Source organism: Ranitomeya imitator, chromosome 2, assembly GCF_032444005.1.
Source record: "Ranitomeya imitator isolate aRanImi1 chromosome 2, aRanImi1.pri, whole genome shotgun sequence".
Lineage (NCBI taxonomy): Eukaryota > Metazoa > Chordata > Amphibia > Anura > Dendrobatidae > Ranitomeya > Ranitomeya imitator.
Window position 1 is genome coordinate 396050875 of NC_091283.1, and position 21789 is coordinate 396072663.

Below are 21789 nucleotides of genomic sequence, written 5' to 3' on the forward strand. Positions count from 1 at the left end.
ATGAAAGACATGGGGGCATGACTGGAGACAGATGGGGGAGGATTGGAGACAGATGGGGCAGAATGGAGACACAGGGGGCATGATTGGAGACAAGTGGCTGGATTTCAGACATGGGGGCATGGTTGGAGACATAGGGGGCAGAATGGAGACATGGGGCATGATTGGAGACAGATCGTGCAGGATCATGGGGCAGGATGGATATGATGCAGAAAGATGGGGCAGGATGGAGAGATCACATGGGGCGATCATATGGGGCAGGATGGGGAGATCATATGGGGCAGAATGGATACTCATGAGGACAGGATGGGAGAACATGTGGCTGACGCCAGGAATGAGACACACGGTGGCCAGGCTGGGGGATATTATTACCATAGGGGCTAATTTAGGGATATTATTACTGCAGTGATGTATTTATTTTATTTTTTGAGGACACGGTTTTAAATGGGGGGGCGGTCCTGTTACTGTGTAGAGTGACACTATGTCGCCTCTTTTTCTTCATGTGGTGTAATGTAGAAGGTGGGAAAAATTAAGTAATGTATTCTACAAGCGGAGCTCGAGATAACTGTGTTATTTCCTGCAGAGAGAAGTCCTGGCTGGATTAAATGATGGCGGTCTGTGCTGGATGAAAGATGAAGGACTTCACCTAGAGACGTCACTGGTGAGTCAGTGTGTTACCTATACACTGACACTATACACTGTATACTGTATACAGAGCTCCTGTGTATAATTTCATCATTGATCACTGTATTATCTGTACACAGACACTGCATATTAAGTACAGATCTCCTGTGTATAATGGCACTTATGGTGATAGTATGGTGCTTTTTTTTAATTACTGATCAGAATTGTAGTATTCAGTCATTGTCATTTGCGGTGAGGCGCCCTCTGCTGGATGTTCATAGATCGTGGGAAATTTCCTAGAAAGCTCCCAGGCTTTCTAGGCAAGTTCCCACGATCTATAAACAGCCAGCAGAGGGCGCCTCACCGCAAATGAAGCTAAATATAGCTCATTGATCTATATTTAGACTCATTCCCCGGGGTTTTGCAGCGAGGAGCAGCCTGCATTAGCAAAGCTCCTTGCTGCAAAATGTTTTAACCCCTTCAGAAGGATTTACATCGTTGGACGTTACAGATCTGCGGAGGGTAAGTATATTGTTGGTTTATTATGTTTTTTCTTTCACAGAACGAGGGTCTTCAGTGATTGGATTGGGCGTAGAATAAAATACTCCAACAACCATTGTTTTTATTTCATTAAAATAATTTTAAATAATGTGTTTGTGTTTTATTTAACCCTTTCATTCAATTGGATTAATAATGGATAGGTGTCATAATTGACGCCTCTCCATTATTAATTAGGCTTAATGTCACCTTACAATAGCAAGGTGGCATTAACCCTTCATTACCCCATATCCCACCGCTACACGGGAATGGGAAGAGAGTGGCCAAGTGCCAGAATAGGCGCATCTTCCAGATGTGCCTTTTCTGGGGTGGCTGGGGGCAGATATTTTTAGCCAGGGGGGGGCCAATAACCATGGACCCTCTCCAGGCTATTAATATCTGCCCTCAGTCACTGGCTTTACTACTCTGGCGGAGAAAATTGCGCGGGAGCCCACGCCAATTTTTTCCGCCATTTAACCCTTTATTTTAAGAGCTAGAACGGCCAAATTTTGCAGATACACACTACTGACATTAGTAGTGTGGAATCTGCAAAAAAAAATGGAGAGAAGACATGGTTTACTGTATGTAAACCATGTCTCAAATCATGTCGGGTTTTAGGAAGGAGAAAGAAAAAGCCGGTAATTGAATTACCGGCTTTCAAGCTGTATAGCGCTGGAATAAATATTAATATATATACATATATGTGTATCACTGACATATATATATATACCTATTCTATGTGTACACATTTATTCTACCTATTGGACTGTAAGCTGTCAGTGTGATTTTACTGTACACCGCACTGAATTACCGGCTTTTCTCTCTAACAGCGCTGCGTATTTCTCGCAAGTCACACTGCTTGTCCGTGTGAAATCCGTATTTTTCACGCTTCCATAGACTTTCATTGGCGTATTTCTTGCGCAGTACGGTGACAAACGCAGCATGCTGCGATTTTGTACGGCCGTAGAAAGCCGTATAATACTGATCAGTAAAATACGGCAGATAGGAGCAGGGGCATAGAGAATAATTGTGCCGTATTTTTTGCGAGTTTTACGGACGTAGTTTCTGCGCTCTTACGTCCGTAAAACTCGCAAGTGTGAAGCCGGCCTAACAAGGAGAGGTTATCGAGTACATTTTTGAATACATGGTCTCTTTTTATCCCCTCGCTTCCTTTAGAAACCAGGGAGAAACTACGTACCCAATTTGAAAATACGCAATGGTATTTGTTACAACGGATAAGTGGTCGTTCACCAATTCCATAATTTTGTTGTTAAAGATGTGCACACGGAAGTTATGGGGGAGGGATAAGGGTGTGTTCCAAGGAAGGGAGTTATTGTTGAAATTACTATTACTGTATGACTGTTTTGTTATATGTTGAAAAACTCAATAAACAGAATTAAAAAAAAAAATGACACATTTCCTTTGTATTTTAGGCAAAAAATATACATATTGTAATTTTTTTACTTTTTAAAACTTACAAAAAGGAGAATGGACAGGTGCAAAAGTGTGGGCACTCTTGGATATTTATGTGCTCAGATAACTTTGACCAAGGCCAATTGATGAAAATTTCCCAGCTTCATAAAAACCCAGCCTCCTCTAACCTTGTGCTAAAAAACAGCAGCCATGGGTTTTCCTAAGCACCTGCCTAGCACTCTGAAAATAAAAATGGTGGAGGCCTACAAAGCAGAAGGCTGTAAGAAGATAGCAAAGCGTTTTCAAGTTGCACCTTCCTCAGTTAGAAATGTAATTAAGAAATGGCAGATAACTGGAAAAGTGGAGGTCAAGATTAGAGTTGAGTGAATTTGTTCGGGTTCCCTCTTATTCGGCCAACTATAGCGCTTGCCCAATAAGCTACAGAGGGAACCCGGCTTCCTGGACTTCGCCGACTGATCAGTTGATCGGCGCCACAGCTGCATCTGTTGCAGCTGTGTCACAGTCACAGCACATGCATGGAGAGCCCAACAAACAGGCTCACCGTGCATGTGACACATGCAGATGCGGCACCAATCAGCTGATCAGCAGGCACGTTCCAGGTAGTCGGGTTCCCTCTGCGATAGCTTGTCGAATAAGAGGGAACCCAAACAAATTTGCTCAACTTTAGTCAAGATAAGGTCTGGAAGACCAAGCAAAATATCAGTGACAGTTGTTTGCAGGATTGCTAGGGAGGCAAATCAGAACCCCTGCTTGACTGCAAAAGACCAGAAAGATTTCGCAGACTGTGGAGTTGTGATACATTGTTCTACTGTTCAGAGACACTGCACAAATTTCATCTTCATGGAAGACTCATCAGAAGAAAACCTCTCCTGTATCCTCACCATAAAATTCTGTGTCAGAAGTATGAAAAAGAACATCTAACAAATATGATGACATTTTTTGAAACAAGTCCTGTGGACAGATGAGGTTAAAATAGAACACTTTGGCCACAATGATCTAAGGTACATGTGGAGAAAAAAAGCACAGAATTTCAGGAAAAGAACTTCTTGCCAAACATTAAATGGGTTGTTCGGTCCAAATCGATAATTCTGCAATCACTCTGTGTTACTGCAGATAGTAATGCCAGTGTCTCTACTTGCCTCCTCCTGATGGCAGGCACCATCATGGCATGTTGCAGTCATCTTGAATAGTTTGCGCACACGTGCACTTTATGTCTTACAGGGAAAGCGAGCCCGTGCCTAGGATGCCCCCATCCAATTCTTGGCTAACATCTGATATTTAAGGCATCTTCCCCTATTGGGAGGTGACTGTTCAACCTCAAGGACTTAAGTGTCTACCTTGTCTGTAAGCTGCTAAGTCCATTGTCAGGTCCACTCTTTTCCTGCACCTGTTTCTCCTGGTCAATTTGTCTAGGCCTGAACTCTAACCCTGTGTCTTATCCTGCTTTCCTGGGTCTGAATTAAGAACTGACTCTTTACCTGTTTATATCTGAGGCTATGTGCACACGTTGCGAATTAGCCTTAGGAATTTCTGGTGCGGATTCTGCCTCTCCTGGCAGAAAACGCACCTGCGGATTTGTTGCGGTTGTTGTGCGGTTCCGCAGCGTTTTTGTGCATTTTTGCTGCAGTTTTCTTGCGGATTTGCTGCGTTTTTTACCCCTGCGGTTTTCTATAATGGAATGGGTACAAAAACGCTGCAGATTCACAAAAAAAAAGTGACATGCTAGTTCTTTTAAACCGCAGCGTTTCCTCAGCGGATTTTCCGCAAAGTGTGCACAGCATTTTTTTCCCATTGATTTACATTGTACTGTAAATCAATTGCGGATCTGCAGCATTTCTGCACTGCAAAAAACGCTGCAGATCTGCAGAGAATCCACAACATGTGCACATACCCTAAGTCTGTATCTTTCCCTGAGCCTGCCGTGTCAGAATCTGAACCTGTTTCTGAACACTGTGTGCTGCGGGTATTCGCCGGTCTATGAAGAGGGACCAGAGGGCATGTATGTGTTATACACAGGGCCGCCATCAGGGCATTACTGCCCTAACTGGTGCAGAAACTGAACCTGAGTTTGAGACGCAGGTTCAGTTAAACTCTATTGCCATGCAGGCCCACAATAGCTAAAAACCACCAGCCAATTGGAGGCTGGCAGCTGATGTCAGCGCGCACATCGCCGGCATATGATGTCATTGTCATTCGCTGGTGAGTCCGTGCTTGAAATGCCTGAAGGGAACATCGCTGCAGGAACGCAGCCAGGTAAGGAGAAAGATTTTGTTTTTATTGAAAGCGGAAAGCCACAACATGTTTCGACGGCAGGATGGAGACACATGGACCATGTGTCTCCATCCTGCCTGGGGCAGAATGGAGACACAGGGGGCAGAATGGAGACACAGGGGGCAGGATGGAGACATGGGCAGAATGGAGACACGGGGGCAGAATGGAGACATGGAGGCAGGATGGAGAGCATAGTGTATAAAACCCTAAAAGTGTATGGGAGTGAGGTCGCACCCACTGGCTGGGAGTATGTATAATGGTATAATGCCTAAGGTACATATTCTCTGGTCCCAGGTCAGGAACTGGCGAATATCTGCAGCGCACAATGCGTACACTGGGGAGGGAGATTCATAAGTCTGAAGTCAGACTGCAAGTGACTGCAGACTTTACAATTTTGGACCAGACAACCCCTTTAAGCGTGGGGGTGGATTAATCATGTTTTGGGGTTGTGTTGCAGCCAATGGCACTGTGAACATCTGAAATTCTTGATGAAAACATAACACCATTTTAAAAAATGAAATTGAAAAGAGGATGGCTTCTACAAATGGATAATGATCCTAAACACACGTCAAAATCCACAATAGACTACCTCAAAAGGCGTGAGCTGAAGTTTTTACAGTGGCCCTCACAGTCCCCTGATCTGAACATCATTGAAAATCTGTGGCTAGACCTCAAAATAGCAGTGCATGCAAGACGACCCAGGAATCTCACAGAACTGGAAGAATTTTCCAAGGAAGCGTAGATGAAAATCCCTCAAACAATAATATAAATACTCGTGTCTGGCAACAAAAAGTGTCTACAAGCTGTGATACTTGCAAAAAGGAGTGCTACTAAGTACTACCCATATGGGTTCCAAAACTTTTGCATCAGCCCATTTTCCTTTTTGTAATTTTTAAAATGTAAAAGTTGAAAAAATATATTTTTTTTGCCTAAAATGCAAAGGAAATGCGTCATCTTTAACTTTAGGCCTTTTAGAGATCATCATTTCATCTTCAACTTGCTTAACTGTTCACAATAACAGTAATTTTGACCAGGGGTGCCCAAACTTTTACATGCCACTGTAAACATCATACATACATGGCTCTGCTCAGTACACCTTGTACTCACACTGCTCTGCTCCGTACACCTCGTACACACACTGCTCTGCTCCGTACACACACGGCTCTAATCCGTACACCTCGTACTCACACTGCTCTGCTCCGTACACACACGGCTCTGCTCCGTACACCTCGTATTCACACTGTTCTGCTCCGTACACCTCGTACACACACGGCTCTGCTCCGTACACCTCGTACACACACGGCTCTGCTCCGTACACCTCGTACACACACGGCTCTGCTCCGTACACCTCGTACACACACGGCTCTGCTCCGTACACCTCGTACACACACGGCTCCGCTCTGTACACCTCGTACACACACGGTTCCGCTCCATACACCTCGTACACACGCGGCTCTGCTCCATACACCTCATACACACAAGGCTCCGCTCCGTACATCTTGTACACGCATGGCTCTGCTACATGATACATCCACACTGTGAACTATACCTCCCAACTTTTGAAGTTGGGAAAGAGGGACAAAGTTTGCGGCGCGCAACGCGGCAAATTTTAGGCCACGCCTCTGACCACACCCATTCACTAGTCACACCCATATCCACGTCCCAACCACAACCATTTAGCACTGCTGATCACACTGTTCATAAAGAATAATTATAAACAAAAAAATATGGTCACACTGCTCCATACTGTATAATGGCCACACATGATGCTCCATACTGTATAATGGCCACACATGATGCTCAATACTGTATAATGGCCACACATGATGCTCCATACTCTACAATGGCCACACATAGTGCTCCATACTGTATAATGCCCACACAGTGCTCCATACTGTATAACGACCCCACATGATGCTCCATACTGTATAATGGCCGCACATGATGCTCAATACTGTATAATGGCCCCACATGATGCTCAATACTGTATAATGGCCGCACATGATGCTCCATACTGTATAATGGCCACACAGTGCTCCATACTGTATAATGGCCGCACATGATGCTCCATACTGTATAATGGCCACACATGATGCTCAATACTGTATAATGGCCACACATGATGCTCCATACTCTACAATGGCCACACATAGTGCTCCATACTGTATAATGCCCACACAGTGCTCCATACTGTATAACGACCCCACATGATGCTCCATACTGTATAATGGCCGCACATGATGCTCAATACTGTATAATGGCCCCACATGATGCTCAATACTGTATAATGGCCGCACATGATGCTCCATACTGTATAATGGCCACACAGTGCTCCATACTGTATAATGGCCACACATGATGCTCCATACTGTATAATGGCCACACATGATGCTCCATACTGTATAATGGCCACACATGATGCTCCATACTCTACAATGGCCACACATAGTGCTCCATACTGTATAATGCCCACACAGTGCTCCATACTGTATAACGACCCCACATGATGCTCCATACTGTATAATGGCCGCAAATGATGCTCAATACTGTATAATGGCCCCACATGATGCTCAATACTGTATAATGGCCGCACATGATGCTCCATACTGTATATTGACCGCACATGATGCTCCATACTGTATAATGGCCACACATGATGCTCCATACTGTATAATGGCCACACATGATGCTCCATACTGTATAATGGCCACACATGATGCTCAATACTGTATAATGGCCACACATGATGCTCCATACTCTACAATGGCCACACATAGTGATCCATACTGTATAATGCCCACACAGTGCTCCATACTGTATAACGACCCCACATGATGCTCCATACTGTATAATGGCCACACATGATGCTCCATACTGTATAATGGCCACACATGATGCTCAATACTGTATAATGACCACACATGACGCTCCATACTGTATAATGACCACACATGATGCTCCATACTGTATAATGGCCACACATGATGCTCAATACTGTATATTGGCCGCACATGATGCTCCATACTGTATAATGACCGCTCATGATGCTCCATACTGTATAATGGCCGCACATGATGCTCCATACTGTATAATAGCCGCACATGATGCTCCATACTGTATAATGACCGCACAGGATGCTCCATACTGTATAATGACCGCACATGATGCTCCATACTGTATAATGGCCACACATGATGCTCCATACTGTATAATGGCCGCACATGATGCTCCATACTGTATATTGGCCGCACATGATACTTCGTATCGTATAATGGCCACGCATAGCTACTCCTACACTTTGCACACACGGCTCCGCTCCGTACACACGGCTCCACTCCATACATCTCATCCACACACGGCTCCGCTCCGTACACCTCGTACACATTCAGCTCCGCTCCGTACACCTCGTACACATTCAGCTCTGCTCCATACACCTCGTAAACATTCAGCTCCGCTCCATACACCTCATACACACACGGCTCCGCTCTATACATCTCATACACATGGCACTACTCCGTACACCTCATACACACACTGCTCCGCTCCATACACATTGCACATGCTGCTCCGCTCCGTATACCTTCCACACACACGGCTCCGCTGCGTACACATACGGCTCCTCTCCATACATCTCATACACACACGGCTCCGCTCCGTACACCTCGTACACATTCAGCTCCGCTCCGTACACCTCATACACATTCAGCTCTGCTCCATACACCTCGTAAACATTCAGCTCCGCTCCATACACCTCGTAAACATTCAGCTCCGCTCCATACACCTCATACACGGCTCCGCTCCATACACCTCATACACACACGGCTCCGCTCCATACATCTCATACACATGGCACTACTCCGTACACCTCATACACACACCGCTCCGCTCCATACACATTGCACATGCTGCTCCGCTCTGTATACCTTCCACACACACGGCTCCGCTGCGTACACATACGGCTCCTCTCCATACATCTCATACACACGGCTCCGCTCTATACACATCGCACACGCTGCTCCGCTCCATATACCTTGTACATGCATGGCTCTGCTCCGCACACCTCGTACACACGTGGCTCTGCTCTGTACACCTCGTACACACATGGCTCCGCTCCGTACACCTCGTACACACGTGGCTCCGCTCCATACACCTTTCACACTCTGCTCTGATCCGCACACCTCTTACACACGACTCCGCTCCATACATCTTTCACATGCTGCTCCGCTCCGTACACCTCGTACACACGCGGCTGTGCTCCGTACACCTCGTACACACGCGGCTGTGCTCCGTACACCTCGTACACACGCGGCTGTGCTCTGTACACCTCGTACACACGGCTCCGTACACCTCTTACACACGACTCTGCTCCGTACACCTTTCACAGTACGAGGTGCACCGAGCGGAGCCGCGTGTGTACGAGGTGTACCAAGCGGAGCCGCGTGCGTGTGTGAGGTGTACCAAGCGGAGCCGCGTGTGTGTGTATACACGAGGTGAACCGAGCGGAGCCGCGTGTGTGTACGAGGTGCACTGAGCAGAGCCGCGTGTGTGTGTCTGTGTACGAAGTGTACCGAGCGGAGCCGCGTGTGTGTCTGTGTACGAAGTGTACTGAGCGGAGCCTCAGCCGCGTGTGTGCACCGAGCGGAGCTGCAGCTTGTAATTAGCACATGATGATACAGTGACTGTCATAGGGGCTTAGGCTTAGCACTTTTATGCCTGGGGAAAAAAAGCAGCCACATTGATTAGTGTTGTCCCAGGAGGCTGCAGCTCCTCCTCCACAATGCACTGGACGGAGGAGTCATCTCTGTGACATCCGCTACTCACTGATCTGCATCTGTCCCATTAGCAGCCTCCAGTCCACTCATGGTCTGCTGCTTACATTGCCGCCGGCACCCAGGCTGTGTCCGGCTGTGTTATGTCCCCTCAGGTGTCCCCTCTCTCTGAACTGTGAGGTACACTGAAGACTCAGGAACACACCGACGAGGAAGGGGCGTGACCTAACAAAAGGGGGCGTGTGACAGGAGCTTCAACTGTTCTGTCTGCGGGAAGCTCTGCGTCCCGTGCAGGACAGACGGGGCAAGCATCAAATCCGGGGCAGTCCCGCACAATGAGGGACGGTTGGGAGGTAACCATTCCAGACCCCACACAGAAACTTCCCCTCATCCAGCACCATGACAACCAGCACAGCAGAGTCCTGCAGACACTGAGGCCCCTGATCATGTGACCCCTGACTCCTCCCCCCTGTGACCTCATCACAGGTCCTGTGCGCACAGAACATCCATATATGTGGTGTGCGGCTCTGCAGGTGGAGGTAGGTGCTGGAGATTCCCCATTACTGGGCGCAGGGGACATTAACCCCCTCAGCGCTGCGGTCCCATTCCAGGAGACAGAACGTGTTCCCGTCTGTGTCGCTATATCAGGGTCTCTCTGTATTGGATTACATTGGGTCACTTCCCTCCTGACGGCGCTCGCTGCTCTGTTACTGTACAGTCTCCATTACGGCCCTCACCCGCTCCATGTTGTCACTATCAGGGGATATTAATGTTCTATCATTATCTGTAAGGGCTCATTCTCACTCGCGATGAAATCGGACAAATGCAATCCAATAAAAAATCAGATTACATTCTGACCGATGTTATTCTATCATTGTGTGTTGATCTGTGTTTTTTTTCCAGTTCGGATTGGATCATGATCGGACTGGAAAAAAATCAAAGCATGCTATGATTGTAATCGGAAATCGGATTGCATCCCGCAATAGAAGTCATTGGGTGCGAGAAAAAAATCCCACAGCACTCGGACCATGCGATTACCGTCCGATATGTACACACCGATCGTATTTGAAAAGCCGGCAATTTATATGCCGCATACAGTAAAATTACACTGACAGGTTAGAATGGAATAGATATATACACATAGAATATACAGATATCTATAATATAACGCTGGGAGCGTCACTCTGTCCGAGGCCTTTATAGACTGCGCAAGCGCCGGCGCAGTCTGGGCCTCACAGAGTGACGCTCCCGGGAGATCGCGGTGTGCGTTCACACTGAACGCACACCGTGATCTCCAACAGAGAAGCAGGGACCGCCAGGAGGGTGAGTATGAGCTATATTCACCTGTCCTGCGTTCCATCGCTGAGCGCCGCCATCTTCCCGGTCTTCGGCCTGTGACCTTCAGTTCAGAGGGCGCGATGATGCTCTTAATGCGCGCCGGCGCCGCCCTCTGACTGAACAGTCACGGCCAGGAGACCGGGAAGATGGCGGCGCTCAGCGATGGAACGCAGGACAGGTGAATATAGTAAGTGCTGGGGAGCCTGAGCTGGCGGCGATACCAGCACCTGACCCCCACAGCGCGCCGGTGTCCCCGCCTGCTCAGGCCCCCCAGCACTCGGCGCCGAGCGGGTCAGAGGCAGTATGGGGACGCAGGATGGAGCAGCACATAAGGATGGGGACGCAGGATGCAGCAGCACATAAAGATGGGGACGCAGGATGCAGCAGCACATAAGGATGGGGACGCAGGATGGAGCAGCACATAAGGATGGGGACGCAGGATGGGAGCAGCACATAACAGGATGGGGACGCAGGATGGAGCAGCACATAAGGATGGGGACGCAGGATGCAGCAGCACATAAGGATGGGGACGCAGGATGGAGCAGCACATAACAGGATGGGGACGCAGGATGGAGCAGCACATAAGGATGGGGACGCAGGATGGAGCAGCACATGACAGGATGGGGACGCAGGATGGGAGCAGCACATGACAGAATGGAGGCGCAGGATGGAGCAGCGCATGACAGGATGGGGACGCAGGATGGAGCAGCACATGACAGGATGGGGACGCAGGATGGAGCAGCACATGACAGGATGGGGACGCAAAATGGGAGCAGCACATGACAGAATGGAGGCGCAGGATGGAGCAGCGCATGACAGGATGGGGACGCAGGATGGAGCAGCACATGACAGGATGGGGACGCAGGATGGAGCAGCACATGACAGGATGGGGACGCAGGATGGGAGCAGCGCATCACAGGATGGGGACGCAGGATGGGAGCAGCGCATGACAGGATGGGGACGCAGGATGGGAGCAGCGCATGACAGGATGGGGACGCAGGATGGAGCAGCACATGACAGGATGGGGACGCAGGATGGAGCAGCACATACCAGGATGGAGACCATATACCAATATAAATGCTCGCCATCCGGGCGTAGAACGGGTTCAATAGCTAGTATATATATATATATATATATGTCAGTGACACACACATGTACACACTGCTCAAAAAATAAAGGGAACACATTAAAAACAGAATATAACTCCAAGTGAATCAAACTTCTGTGAAATCAAACTGTCCACTTAGGAAGCAACACTTTGACAATCAATTTCACATGCTGCTGTGCAAATGGAATACGATACAATACGATACGATACACTTTATTGATCCCGTGGGAAATTATGGTATCACAGCAGCACGACTTAAAACATAAAAATCATAAAGACTACATATAGACAACAGATGGAAATTATTGGCAATTATCAAGACACCCTCAATAAAGGAATGGTTCTACAGGTGGGGACCACAGACCACATCTCAGTACCAATGCTTTCTGGCTGATGTTTTGGTCACTTTTGGATGTTGGTTGTGCTTTCACACTCGTGGTAGCATGAGAAAGATTCTACAATCCACACAAGTGGCTCAGGTAGTGCAGCTCACCCAGAATGTGAGCTGTGGCAAGAGGATTTGCTGTGTCTGTGAGCGTAGTGTCCAGAGGCTGGAGGCGCTACCAGGACATAGGCCAGTACACCAAGAGACATGGAGAGGGCCGTAGGAGGGTAACAACCCAGCAGCAGGATGGCTATCTCAGCCTTTGGGCAAGGAGGAACAGGAGGAGCACTGCCAGAGTCCAGCAAAATGACCTCCAGCAGGTCACAAATGTGCATGTGTCTGCACAAACAGTTAGAAACCGACTCCATGAGGATGGTCTGAGGGCCCGACGTCCACAGATGGGGGTTGTACTCACAGCCCAACACCGTGCCGGATGCTTGGCATTTGCCACAGAACACCAGGATTGGCAAATTCGCCACTGGCGTCCTGTGCTCTTCACAGATGAAAGCTGGTTCACACTGAGCACATGTGACAGAGACGCAGTGGAGTCATCTGCTGCCTGCAACATCCTTTAGCATGACCGGTTTGGCAGTGGGTCAGTAATGGTGTGGGGTGGCATTTCTTTGGAGGGCCGCTCAACCCTCCATGTGCTCGCTAGAGGTAGCCTGACTTCTGTTAGGTACCTAGATGAGTTCCTCAGACCCCTTGTGAGACCATATGTTGGTGCAGTTGTCTCTGGGTTCCTCCTAATGCAGGACAATGCCAGACCTCATGTGGCTGGAGTGTGTCAGCAGTTCCTGCAAGATGAAGGCATTGAAGCTATGGACTGGCCTGCATGTTCCCCAGACCTGAATCCGATTGAACACATCTGGGACATCATGTCTCGCTCCATCCACCAACGTCACGTTGCACCACAGACTGACCAGGAGTTGGCGGATGCTTTAATCCAGGTCTGGGAGGAGAGCTCTCAGGAAACCGCCGCCTCATCAAGAGCATGCCCAGGCGTTGTACAGTAGGGAGGTCATACAGGCACGTGGAGGCCACACACAATACTGAGCATCTTTTCCTTGTCATGAGGCATTTCCACTGAATTTGAATCAACATGTAATTTGATTTTCCACTTTGATTTTGAGCATAATTCCAAATCCAGACCTCCATGTGATATTCATTTTGATTTACGTTGATAATTGTTATGTTTTATTGTTCTGAACACATTCCACTATGCAATGAATAAAAATGTGCAACTGGAATATTTGATTCAGAGATATTATTATTATTATTATTATTTATTTATATAGCACCATTGATTCCATGGTGCTGTACATGAGAAGGGGTTACATACAAGTTACAAATATCACATACAGTAAACAAACTAACAATGACGGACTGATACAGAGGGGCGAGGACCCTGCCCTTGCGGGCTTACATTCTACAGGATTATGGGGAAGGAGACAGTAGGTTGAGGGTTGCAGGAGCTCCGGTGTTGGTGAGGCGGTAGCTCCGGTGTTGGTGAGGCGGTAGCTTCGATAGTGATGAGGCAGCAGCGGTGTCAGTGCAGGCTGTAGGCTTTCCTGAAGAGATGAGTTTTCAGGTTCCGTCTGAAGGATCCGACTGTGGTTGATAGTCGGACGTGTTGGGGCAGAGAGTTCCAGAGGATGGGGGATATTCGGGAGAAGTCTTGGAGGCGATTGGATGAGGAGCGAATAAGTGTGGAGGAGAGAAGGAGGTCTTGGGAGGACCGGAGATCACGTGAGGGAAGATATCGAGAGATTAGTTCAGAGATATATGGAGGAGACAGGTTGTGGATGGCTTTGTAGGTCAGTATTATAGATATCTAGGATGTGGTATTTTAGTGTTCCCTTTATTTTTTTGAGCAGTATATATATGAATATACAGCTCTGGCAAAAATTAAGAGACCACTGCAAAATGTTCAGTTTCTCTGATTTTTCTCTTTATAGGTATATTTTTGAGTAAATGTAAATTGTTCTTTTATTCTATAAACGTCTGACAACATGTCTCCGAATTTCCAAGCAATAAATTTTGCATTTTTTTTCTGACAAAGAAAAATTGTCAAAATTTTAAAAACAAAACAGTGCTTTCAAACCTCAAATAATGCAAAGAAAACACGTTCATAATCATTTAGAAACAACAATACTAATGTTTTAGCTCAGGAAGAGTTGAGAAATCAATATTTTGTGGAATAACCATGCTTTCATGCCTCTTGGCATGCTTTTCACCAGTCTTTCAGACTGCTCCTGGCGCAAAAATTTAAGCAGTTCTTCTTTGTTTGATGGCTTGTAATTATTAGTGATGAGCGAATATACTCGTTACTCGAGATTTCACGAGTACGCTCGTGGGTCTTCCGAGTATTTTTTAGTGCTCAGAGATTTTGTTTTTCTTGCCGCAGCTGAATGATTTACATCTGTTAGCCAGCATAAGTACATGTGGGGATTCCCTAGCAACCAGGTGTTGGGTCTCGAGTTCCCGCTTCTGCACAGGGGGAATCTCGAGCCGTCTCCGCTGCGGTCTCCCATTCTTATCCAGCCGCAGTGTAGTCTGCTCAGCAGGGACATCGGTCCCAGCGTCTTGCTCAGTCTCACGCTGTACAGAGAGTTACTGCTGCTTCTTCAGCTTCTGCCATTAAAGTCAGTGCTGGTCAGCAGCGAGCGGACTTCCCTGGGACTAAGTCCTTGTCTGCACACACTGAGCATTCCCAGGGCAAGATCTCCCGTTGGAGATCGAGGGTCATGTGCTCAGGCTCTGCAGCACATTCCATTGGTCCTCTTGGCAGGTCTTGGAAGGGCAAAGTTTCTGTGGCCACTTCCTGTGCTGCAACTATATAAACTGCGCATGACCGCACGGCCATGCGCTAGTGTACAATTGTTAATGTGTGTATGTTGTGAGTGCAAGTCGTCCTTGGATACCCCTACCCTATTGAATGTCTGTTCGCGGAAGGTGTATGGTTGCTATCTAGCGCCCGACTTAGCCTACAGCACGAATCACACATTACAGCGTCCAGTTGCTGTGACCGCCAGTACGGCGCCGTGCACTTCCTCTGTGCTTTCCTTACCCAAGCCTGGGTGGTTAGTGGCGTTCGTCAGTGCGGCACCGCATGCACTCTTGTGCCTTAAAATCGTTATCTAGTTTCCTTACACACCCAGTTGCGGTGTTATGCCAGCAAGGGTCTAATCGGACTTCAATCCTAGTTGGGGTTGAGTTCGCTGACTACTTGCTCGCGCTCTATGTGCGGTACCGCGGTCCTGTGACGCAACAGGATCGCTTCCTTCACGTTGGGTGAAGTTTAACCCACGTGTGTATACTTATGAGTACCGCCATATAGTCCGTCGTTACTTGGCAGCAGGTTCCATCTCTGCACGGTGGACCCCGGACTGCGAACGCACCATACTCTATCTGTCTCAATATTTGGTGCGTTCCGCTAGCCCTAACACCAGGCAACCCCCACATGTACTTATGCTGGCTAACAGATGTAAATCATTCAGCTGCGGCAAAGAAAACTAAAAAATACTCGGAGGACCCCCGAGCGTACTCGAGAAATCTTGAGTAACGAGTATATTCGCTCATCACTAGTGATTATCCATCATCCTCTTGATTACATCCCAGAGGCTTGAACAAGGTACAGCATGTGTGTACTTAATTGATAAAAGATTATTTTTCAGAGAAAAATGGCATGGGCTTCCGCGCAATTTTCTTAACCAGCAGAGGGAAAGCCGATGGCTGGAGGCAGTTGTTTATAGTCTGGGAAGGGGGTAATACCCATTGAGCTTCCCAGGCTATTAATATCAGCTCACAACTGTATACTTAGCCTTTACTGGCTAAGGATGGTTTCACATTTGCGTTTAAATCCGCAGCGTTTAAAACGCATCCGCAAGTGGTGAAAAAAACGCATGTAAACGCGTACAAACGCTGCGTTTTTTAGACGCATGCGGTTAAAAAAAACGCCGCGTTTGTACGCGTTTACATGCATTTTTTCCTGCGCTTGCGCTTTTGGTACGCATGATGAGAAATTTCACAGGCTGGTTTTTGTTCATTCTGCTTCACAAAAATCAGAATAAAAAGCAATAAAAAAAAAATGTCACGTGCCCGAAAATGTTACCAATGAAAATGTCAACTCGTCCTGCAAAAAACAAGACCTCACATGACTCTGTGGACCAAAATATGGAAAAATTGTCGCTCTCAAAATGTGGTAACGCAAAAAATATTTTTTGGAATAAAGAGCATCTTTCAGTGTGTGACAGCTGCCAATCATAAAAATCCACTAGAAAACCCCTTATAAATAGAAATCAAACCCCCTTCATCAACTCCTTAGTTAGGGAAAAATTAAAAAAATGTATTTATTTCCATTTTCCCGTTAGGGCTAGGGTTAGGTTTAGAGTTAGGGTTTGGATCCCTTTATCACCTTGATGGTGGCTTAGGGCTAGGGTAAGGGTTTGGATCCCTTTATCACCTTGATGGTGGGTTAGGGTTTGGATCCCTTTATCACCTTGATGGTGGGGGGTGGCTTATCAGTGTCTAGACTTGTTTTTCTCTATTGAAACGCATGCATTCAAAAACACAACCAAACGCATGTGCTTAAAAACGCATGCGTTTACATAGACAGCAATGCTTTTTTTACGCAAACCGTGCGCAATCGAACGCATGCGTTTCCTGGCGGCAAATAGACGCCTCTAAAATTACTACATGTTGCATTTCCGCGCCAAGCCGCAAGCGACAAAAGGTTTTTTTTTATGTTAAATATAGAAAAACACGACGCATGCGTTTATATGCGGTACAAACGCTGCGGCAAAAAACACAAATGTGAAACCAGCCTAATATAATGGGAGATACTAAAAAAAATTACGCTGGGTCGCCCTATAATTTATAACCAGCAAAGGCTATGCAGACAGCTGCTGGCTGGGCTGATATTAATAGCCTAGGAAGGAGCCATGGATAACAGCCCTTCCCAGGCTAAAAACATTAGCTCTCAGCCACCCCAGAAAAGGTGCATCTCTAAGGTGCACCAATTCTGGCAATTAGCCTTGCTCTTCCCACTTGCCCTGTAGCAGTGGCAAGTGGGGTGGTAGTTGGGGGGTTAATATCACCTTTGAATTGCCAGGTGACATCAAGCCCCGAGGTTAGTAATGGAGAGGCGTCAATAATCATGTTGTATAAAAACACAGATACCCAGAATAAAGTCCTTTAATTAAAAGAATGACACAGACTCCTTTAATAATCTTAATTAAACCATACTTATGACCTCGCCCATTCATCCGATGCCCTCATCATCTGCAAAGTAGTTAAAAAAACAACAATATTCCTCACCTTTCCACAGAGATGCTGCTAATCCATTTGTCCCACGATGGATCTAGCTCTGCTGCAACTAGATGGCAGGCTGCATGGTTGCATGATGCGACCATACAGTCTGTCATCCAGCAGACACTGAGCAGCGTCTCTCAGTATTTCCCTGTGAACTATTACCTATCTGACAGCACCACGATCATGAGAAAAGTCGCCCTATAATTTATAACCAGCAAAGGCTATGCAGACAGCTGCTGGCTGGGCTGATATTAATAGCCTAAGAAGAGGCCATGGATACTGCCCCCCCAGGCTAAAAACATCAGCTCTCAGCCGCTCCAGAAAAGGCGCATATCTAAGATGCGCCAATTCTGGCACTTAGCCTTGCTCTTCCCACTTGCCCTGTAGCGGTGGCAAATGCTGTGATATTTGAAGGGCTTGATGTCACCTTTGTATTGTCAGGTGACATTAAGGCCCGAGGTTAGCAATGGAGAGGTGTTTATATTGTATGAAAACACACCATGCTTACGACCTCGCCCATTCCTCCGATGCCCTTGTCATATGCAAAAGAGTTTAAAAAAACAACAACAATATTCCTCACCTTTCCACAGGGATGCTGCTAATCCATTTGTCCCAGGACAGGTCTAGCTCTACTACATCTAGATGGCAGGCTGCATGGTTGCATGATGCGACTATACAGACTGTCATCCAGCAGAGAGACTGAGCAGCATGTAAACATGCAGTCTGCCATCTAGACGTAGCAGAGCTAGACCCATCGTGGGACAAATGGATTAGCAGAATCTCTGCGGAAAGGTGAGGAATATTCTTGTTTTTTATTTTTTACTCTTTTGCAGATGACAAGGGTGTCAGTGGAATGGGCAAGGTCGTAAGTATGGTTTAATTTAGATTTATTAATGGAGTCTATGTGATTCTTTCAATTAAAGGACTTTATTCTGGGTGTCTGTGTTTTTATGCAATATGACTATGTGGTTAGTAATGGGGGCATCTTATTGACGCCTCTCCATTACTAATCTCGGGGCTTGATGTCTCCTAACAATACAAAGTGACATCAACCCCCCAACTATCACCCCACTTGCCACCGCTACAGGGCAAGTGGGAAGAGCGAGGCTAATTGCCAGAATTGGCACATCTTAACCCCTTAGCGACCGCCGATACGCCTTTTAACGGCGGCCGCTAAGGGTACTTAAACCACAGCGCCGTTAATTAACGGCGCTGTGGAAAAAGTGTATAGCGCCCCCCAGAGTCGGATTTTCTTTGGGGTCTCGGCTGCCGGGGGTAGCCGAGACCCCAGAGAACATGATTCGGGGGTTTTTTAACCCACCCCGCATTTGCGATCGCCGGTAATTAACCGTTTACCGGCGATCGCAAAAAAACAACAACAAAAAACGCGATCTCTTTTTAATTTCTCTGTCCTCCGATGTGATCGCACATCGGAGGACAGAGAAAAGGGGTCCCAGGTGGCCCCCCAATACTCACCTAGCTCCCCCGATGCTCCTCGTGTCTCCCGGTGGGCGCCGCCATCTTCAAAATGGCGGGCGCATGCGCAGTGCACCCGCCGGCCGGCACCGGGAGAATCTTTGGGGTCTCGGCTGCCGGGGGTAGCCGAGACCCCAAAGAGCATGATCGGGGTCGGTTTTACCGACCACTGTTTTGCGATCGCCGGTAATTAACTGTTTACCGGCGACCGCAAAAAAAAGTAAAGTGTAATTCTCTGTCCTCTGATGTGATCGCACATCAGAGGACAGAGAAATAGGGGGATTCGGGGACCCTACAATACTCACCTGTGTCCCTGGATCCTCTTGCTGCTCCTCCTGGCCGCCGGCAGAAAAACATGGCGGACGCATGCCCAGTGCGCCCGCCATCTGTCTCCATCTGCCGGCCGGCAGGAGAACAGCAGTTGGGGCTAAAATTAGGGTTAGGGGTAGGGTTAGGTTAGGGGTAGGGTTAGGGCTAGGGTTGGGGCTAAATTTAGGGTTAGGGTTGGGGCTAAATTTAGGGTTAGGCTTCTTTCACACTTACGTCGGTACGGGGCCGTCGCAATGCGTCGGCCCGAGATACCGACGCACGTTGTGAAAATTGTGCACAACGTGGGCAGCAGCTGTAGTTTTTCAACGCATCCGCTGCCCAATCTATGTCCTGGAGAGGAGGGGGCGGAGTTACGGCCACGCATGCGCGGTCAGAAATGGCGGATGCGACGTACAAAAAAAGTTTCATTGAACGGTTTTTTCTGCCGACGGTCCGCCAAAACACAACTGATCCAGTGCACGACGGACGCGACGTGTGGCCATCCGTCACGATCCGTCGGCAATACAAGTCTATGGGCAAAAAACGCATCCTGCGGGCACATTTGCAGGATCCGTTTCTTGTCCAAAACGACGGATTGCGACGGAATGCCAAACGACGCAAGTGTGATAGTAGCCTTAGGGCTAGGGTTAGGGTTGGGGCTAAAGTTAGGGCTAGGGTTGGGGCTAAAGTTAGGGTTAGAGCTGGGATTAGGGTTAGGGTTTGGATTAGAGTTGGTATTAGGGTTAGGGTTGGCATTAGGGTTATGCTTGGGATTAGGGTTAGGTTTGGTATTAGGGTTAAGGTTAGGGTTGTGATTAGGGGTGTATTGGGATTAGGGTTAGGTTTGAGGTTAGGGTTGAGATTAGGATTAGGGGTGTGTTGGATTTAGGGTTTTGATTAGGGTTATGGTTAGGGTTGACATTAGGGTTGTTTTGGGGTAAGGGTTGTGATTAAGGGTAGGGTTAGTGATTAGGATTATGGATCAGGTTGGGATTAGGGTTAGGGGTGTGTTGGGGTTAGGGTTGGAGCTAGAATTGGGGGGTTTCCACTGTTTAGGTACATCAGGGGGTCTCCAAACACGACAGCCAATTTTGCGCTCAAAAAGTGAAATGGTGCTCCCTCCCTTCTGAGCTCTGCCGTGCGCCCAAACAGTGGGTTACTCCCACATATGGGGCATCAGCGTACTCGGGATAAATTGGACAACAACTTCTGGGGTCCAATTTCTCTTGTTACCCTTGTGAAAATAAAAACTTGGGGGCTACAATATCTTTTTTGTGAAAAAAAAAATATTTTTTATTTTCACGACTCTGCATTCTAAACTTCTGTGAAGCACTTGGGCATTCAAAGTTCTCACCACACATCTAGATAAGTTCCTTGGGGGGTCTAGTTTCCAAAATGGGGTCACTTGTGGGGGGTTACTACAGTTTAGGTACATCAGGGGCTCTGCAATCGCAACATAATGCCCACAGACCATTCTATCAAAGTCTGCATTCCAAAAAGGCGCTCCTTCCCTTCCGAGCTCTGCCGTGCGCCCAAACAGTGGTTTACCCCCACATATGGGGTACCAGCATACTCAGGACAAATTGGATAACAACTTTTGGGGTCCAATTTCTCTTGTTACCCTTGTGAAAATAAAAACTTGGGGGCTAAAAAATCTTTTTTGTGGAAAAAAAAAATATTTTTTATTTTCACGGCTCTGCATTCTAAACTTCTGTGAAGCACTTGGGCATTCAAGGTTCTCACCACACATCTAGATGAGTTCCATGGGGGGTCTAGTTTCCAAAATGGGGTCACTTGTGGGGGATTTCTACTGTTTAGGCACATCAGGGGCTCTCCAAACGCGACATAGCGTCCGATCTCAATTCCGGCCAATTCTACATTGAAAAAGTAAAACGGCACTCCTTCTATACCAAGCTCTGCGGTGCGCCCAAACAGTGGTTTACCCCCACATATTGGGTATCAGCGTACTCAGGAGAAATTGCACAACAACTTTAGTGGTCTAATTTCTCCTGTTACCCTTGTGAAAATAAAAATTTGTGGGCAAAAAGATCATTTTTGTAGAAAAAATGCAATTTTTTTTTTTCACGGCTCTACGTTATAAACTTCTGTGAAGCACATGGGGGTTCAAAGTGCTCGCCACACATCTAGATAAGTTCCTTAAGGGGTCTAGTTTCCAAAATGGTGTCACTTGTGGGGGGTTTCCACTGTTTAGGCACATCAGGGGCTCT

General features: G+C 47.3%; 1 protein-coding gene across 1 annotated transcript in view; it reads left to right on the plus strand.

Moving 5' to 3' along the window:
• LOC138666668 (zinc finger protein 271-like) overlaps window positions 1-21789 on the plus strand; it is a 77290-nt gene that overhangs the window by 27761 nt on the left and 27740 nt on the right. Inside the window, exon 8 of the mRNA XM_069754857.1 lies at window positions 10112-10171. Within this exon, the coding sequence (XP_069610958.1) occupies window positions 10112-10171 (60 nt within the window). The remainder of the gene's footprint in view (window positions 1-10111; window positions 10172-21789) is intronic.